Source organism: Punica granatum, chromosome 1 (genome assembly GCF_007655135.1).
Source record: "Punica granatum isolate Tunisia-2019 chromosome 1, ASM765513v2, whole genome shotgun sequence".
NCBI lineage: Eukaryota > Viridiplantae > Streptophyta > Magnoliopsida > Myrtales > Lythraceae > Punica > Punica granatum.
In genome coordinates this window covers 11,880,659-11,885,802 of record NC_045127.1, presented here as the reverse complement: position 1 = coordinate 11,885,802, position 5,144 = coordinate 11,880,659, and the positions used below count along the sequence as shown (strand labels likewise).

Genomic DNA, 5,144 nt, shown 5'->3' with positions numbered 1-5,144 from the left:
AGCCACATGAGAGTGTACGGTTTGGTGTTTTTTTTCTTCAATGGGGACCAAACTTGATGGTGATACCCTAACAGCTATAACCAAATATTGAATGATTCTAATAAGTGAACAAGTCATCGGGCTTATATATAGAATTTTGTGGGCTAAGGATCATCGTCTGGATTGGAGGAGAATTGGCGCAATGTATTGGCCCGAATCTACCACGACTGTGTAAATGGTCCATATTCAAGTACACGATCGCGAATCGATGAGAATTAGACACGAATGATGGGACTGAAATGAAACTACCCCGATTGAGTTACCAAAATATAGTAATGATTGCTGAAAAGAGAAATACTTCAAAATGACACTTGTTTAAGGTGAAGAGAAGATTTGTTTCTTTGTTTTTCTTTTTCCCACTTCTACTTTTTCTTATTAGGAATCGCAAATTGCAATTTAGTAGAAGGCCTCATGGAGACCATTTCCATCCTCACATGCCTTGGATGGATCATACACTGGCTTCCCCCCAAAGCAGCTAGATCTTTTTGCCTCATCTCAATTTGAATCCAACCTCAAAGAGTTATCCTTTGCAAATGGCGCCATGGTGCAGTCGAGCGGAGCACGTAGAAAATGTTGTAACTGAAACAAGCCAACTATGTGTTGGCAACGGGGTTGTTTTCGCCTAAAAATGATTGAATTTAGCTTAAAAGAGTAGCTCTTATCAAGTTATGGCAAAATATGATCGAGTCGGATGAGTGGTTTAGAGTGAGCACATGATCGATAATACACGAGGTTTCAAGAACAATACTTAGGACTACCATGCACATCCCAAAGAGTTTTTAAAAAATTACCCCTAAAAGAAAATGCAATGAGACTATGAAAGGAGTCATGGCATGCACCAAAAAAACCAAAACCAGGCCTATACTTACCAACTTGATCACCTTCACCTTCATCCACCCAACCCAACAACCTCACTCTGACCCCTTAGATAGATTAGGGTTTATTAATTGTGATAAACATTGATATTATAATTATGACATATCCTATTTTATTACTTTACCTCTAGCAATTAAATTAAATTTATTTTCAATTTAGACAAGTAAATCTAATCATTCTTATATATAAATATAAATATAAATATATATATAAATATATATATTCTTATATCAGCTCCTCACTCAAACTCTTCAACCTCGACTCTCCTATCCCCATCTATCCTTCCTTTCAGAAACTTCTCTCTCCCTTTCCTCTTTCTTGCATCTCTCCCTTTTCTCTTCTTCAAGGTAACCTCTCCTCTCTCTCTCTCTCTCTCTCTCTCTCTCTCTCTCTCTCTCTCCCCCCCCCTCCCCTATCTCTCTTTCTGCAATTATATATTCTTTGGGACCAATGTGCTCTGTTATTGCATACCTCTACCTCTCCTCTTTCTGGGCATAATTCTGTAAATTGCCATCACCCCTTCTGCTTGTTCTTCATCTTTTCATGATAAAGATTAATTGAGATGAATTGCTATTTCCTTGATTGGTTTCAGTTATTGGGAGGAGAGGGGGAAGAAAGAGAAGAAGAGAGAACATCATCATCATCATCAGAGGACATGGGAGACTGCAACAGAGGAGCTGGTGATTCATACTTTGTTTCCCAGGAGCAACTCGAGGTAAATAATTAATCCCCCGTGAACCTCACCGGTACTCCTTTCGCGTATTCGAAACACGTCGGGTGTCTATTATTTGATCGTTTGCTGGGTCATCGGTGTTTATCGTTGTACTCGAGCCTTGAAAAGTTGAATAGGTCCGGTCGGGCTAATTCAAAGTTTGAGTCTAACAAAGCATTGTTAAAATTCCTATGATACAATGACCGTACAATGTGTGAACATGAATCATCTTCTGACCAAATATCTCGATCATACATGTAACTCTCTAGGTCGCACGGAGCAGTTATTGCGGTGATATTACCGTTAGCGCTGATGAATATGAAATCTGAATAGGTTTTAATTTTCAAAAATTCATTAATAATATTTTGACATATTCGTAAGACTTAGATGTCAAATTAATTAATATATCGCGTATGTGTGACGTTAAAATTCCAATTGGTATGATGATGATGATCGAGAGGGATCAGGACAACCGAACGTATGTGAATTAGTCAAGAAAATTGATGAGTTTTTGGAGAATAGACGAGGTAATGCGGAGCCTTATGATTGGGCATAATTTTCTCTTTTTGTCTTTTCAAGATTTTGTTATTACTATATGGGTATTAATTAAATTTTGAATGCTTAGAAAATCTCAGGATTTAAGTGGTTTTGAATAGGAGGCCGGTCCCACTTGTGGGGCCATCGCTTCCCGGCCGTTAATTGAAAGCAATATATATCTTTTTATTGACATATATAAGCAGCATAAATTTGAGGTGCAATGCTTAATGATGATGTTGATTGATTGCTCTATGGTTCAATTTTTCATAAATACCCACTCAAAAATCTTCAACCTCGGAAACCCGAATATAGTTGTCGGTTGGGTTCACCTTTCATTTTCCACACTATCCGATAATTTTAGAAATGCCTGCGTTGTATATTTGGAATATCTGAACTTTTTTTTTATTAAAATTAAAATTTATCTGTTACGTCGATCGTATAAATGCAATGAGATCGAATATGACATTACTGATGGAGCATTCTTCATTTCAAAGAAAAAGCTTCCTTTTAATTTCAATTGACTTCTATGACTATTTAGAAATGTCCAATTCTCCTATAATATATAAATAAAGTTCCTGTTAATGCTAAGATCTAATACATACCCTTGAATTTGATGTAATTATAATTTAGGCTTTTATAAGTGAGGTGGAGAATTTTTAGAAAAATTAAGCAAAATTTATCGGTGTTAACTATACCAAGTACTTAAAATTATTATATATTACAAAAATATTTTAGATTTTGAGACAAAGGAAATTCTTTTCAGAGAAAAAATGTGAAAAAAAAGAAGTGGATTTTTTTTCTAGCCCTGGTACATCTGACGGTCAAGAACAGGACACGACTCTGTCCAGGGTCCGGTGTCGGCAGTGTCCCATGGGGCATAATTGGAGAAACTGTCAAATGATTCACGTGGGACTTGGATTTGTGCTCCATTAGTTACATCTAAATCTATCTTATAAATAAATTCTACCGGAAAAAAAAAATTCTATCTTACAAAAAGCATAATTTCTACTTCAAAACAGAAACAAAGACATAACTCGGGGACGAGTATCGTTTGACATCAATCTAAAAGTAACTAACAGTTCGGTTTGGTTGGATCGATTGCCATTGGGTCCTATCACTCTAGACTGTCCACAAAACAAGTTAAATAACAAGCTATATTTTTCCCTAATCTTCCAAAGAAAAGACAATTTTGAAATGAAACGTGTCCTCGATTTCTAACGATATATTTTGAATTATTTACTTATTTTTGATAATTTTCGTAATGAATATGTATCCATAGTGTCTATCCATTTCAGTGAATAAATAAAAATACGTAGTTTGGTTGGGAACCAACTAAAGTGAAATTTTGAATCGTTAAAGCTGAAAATTTTAAAATCATAAAATGTTGAAATTTCCTAGGGCATTACTTCATATAAATTTGACCAGTCAAATATTGAATTAGTAAATGACTACAAGAAATGTAATTAATTCAGTAAGTCATAACTAAATTCGTCTGCAGTTGGCAACTAATTAAGAGGTTAATATGAAATTCTAGAAGCGCTATGCAGTATACATATTTATTTCTTTAAAAGAAAGGGTTTTTTTTTTCCAAATTTTGCACTAATTAATTTGCTTTATTTCACCCTTTTCCCACATGACGAAAGGACAATTCTCTAGAGAAGAAATATGGCGGACTTCAGCCCAAGAAGAAGCCTCTTATTACAAAGGCAAGTTCTTAGAATTGCTTACAACTCGATCGGTTTATTTATTTTTTGATCAATTAAGTAATTAATTTCGAACCTATGTGTGATAGGACCACGCTCGTGCCTTCTTTGACTCAGCTGACTGGGCATTATGCAAGGTAATGTGTTAGAAAGATGAAACTTTTTCATAGAGATTATATGATAAAATCAGAGATGGTCCAATTATTTAATTATTGAAATACGATAAAACGCATCGATAATATGTTCTCAAGCATTTTGTACCAAATTTTGGGACAGCAAGGTGCAGGGCTTAATCAAGAAACAGTGGCTCTAGAGACTCTTCGTCCCAAATTGGAGGTACTATTAATTATATTAGTTCACTAATTACGCTTAATTAATACAAATCATATTAATATTTATCGGTTAATTTTGTTTCCTGACTAATTCATATATTACGGGGAAACTGCAGAGAACGCCACACCAACGACTCCCTCCTCGTAGACCAGCCTGTACTTCAGGCCGGGATCGCCTCATAAGCCATGTCGATCGGGTACTTTCCATGCCAAGTATTTTTATGAATAAATGACCAATGTTGTCTGTGTTCTTATCGGGGTTTGTCGATCTTTTGCAGGCAGAGTAGATCGTGATCAACTGAATGTCCAAGGCATGTAAAGAAGTACTGAAAACAAATCGATTGAGTCGAACATGCCCAAAAGTGAATTCCAGTACAGCTACTACTAGTCGATGAACTCAAAACATGCATCTTCGTTTCGAATGCTGCAAATAAGAGTTGTAATTACAGGGTTTGACATGTTAATCAATAATTAGTCCTCCATTAAATGTTTTAAGCGTCGTTGGAGGGTTTCCTTTAGAGTAAGTTGCCATATTTCACGTAATTATTTTTTTCGGTGTGAACCATGGTATTCGGAACTTCAATTGGGCCCCGACTAATTCAATCGAGCCGGATCGGTCCACTAAGGAGTAAAGTTCTCCAAGAGTTAATTTTCTTCATTCACAATGACTCGAACTTGAGAAATTGCTTAAGCGGAACAAACGTCGAACCACTTATGCCAATCCATGCTGATTTCACATTATTATTTTGATTAATAGTGAAAGAAAAGAAAAACGAAAACCGAGGAAAACAATTCAACCATGCATCAAATCTTTCAAGGTGAAGGATCATCTCTTAACCTAATTGTTACCTGTGGATACATAGGGGATGGCTCATTGCCTCGATAGAAGTATTGTATGATTGAGCCATGCGTAGCGCTGTCCTATTTTTTCATAATGCCGGAGAC

The 5,144-nt window shown here is 35.9% G+C and overlaps 1 protein-coding gene across 1 annotated transcript; it reads left to right on the top strand.

Annotated features, from left to right (window-relative positions):
* Positions 1–1,130: 1,130 nt before the first annotated feature.
* LOC116195677 lies at positions 1,131–4,824 on the top strand. Its single transcript, XM_031525015.1, has 7 exons — positions 1,131–1,262; positions 1,508–1,630; positions 3,808–3,870; positions 3,957–4,004; positions 4,144–4,203; positions 4,316–4,396; positions 4,478–4,824. The coding sequence occupies exons 2-7, from the start codon at positions 1,571–1,573 to the stop codon at positions 4,484–4,486; spliced, it is 321 nt and encodes a 106-aa protein (XP_031380875.1). The 5' UTR covers positions 1,131–1,262; positions 1,508–1,570; the 3' UTR covers positions 4,487–4,824.
* Positions 4,825–5,144: the final 320 nt, after the last annotated feature.

Coding starts and splice junctions, on each gene's coding strand:
- LOC116195677 (XM_031525015.1), top strand. CDS start 1,571: ATGGGAGACTGCAACAGAGGAGCTGGTGATTCATACTTTGTTTCCCAG. Junction 3,871..3,956: donor AGAAGCCTCTTATTACAAAG/GCAAGTTCTTAG, acceptor TATGTGTGATAG/GACCACGCTCGTGCCTTCTT. Junction 4,005..4,143: donor CTGACTGGGCATTATGCAAG/GTAATGTGTTAG, acceptor ATTTTGGGACAG/CAAGGTGCAGGGCTTAATCA.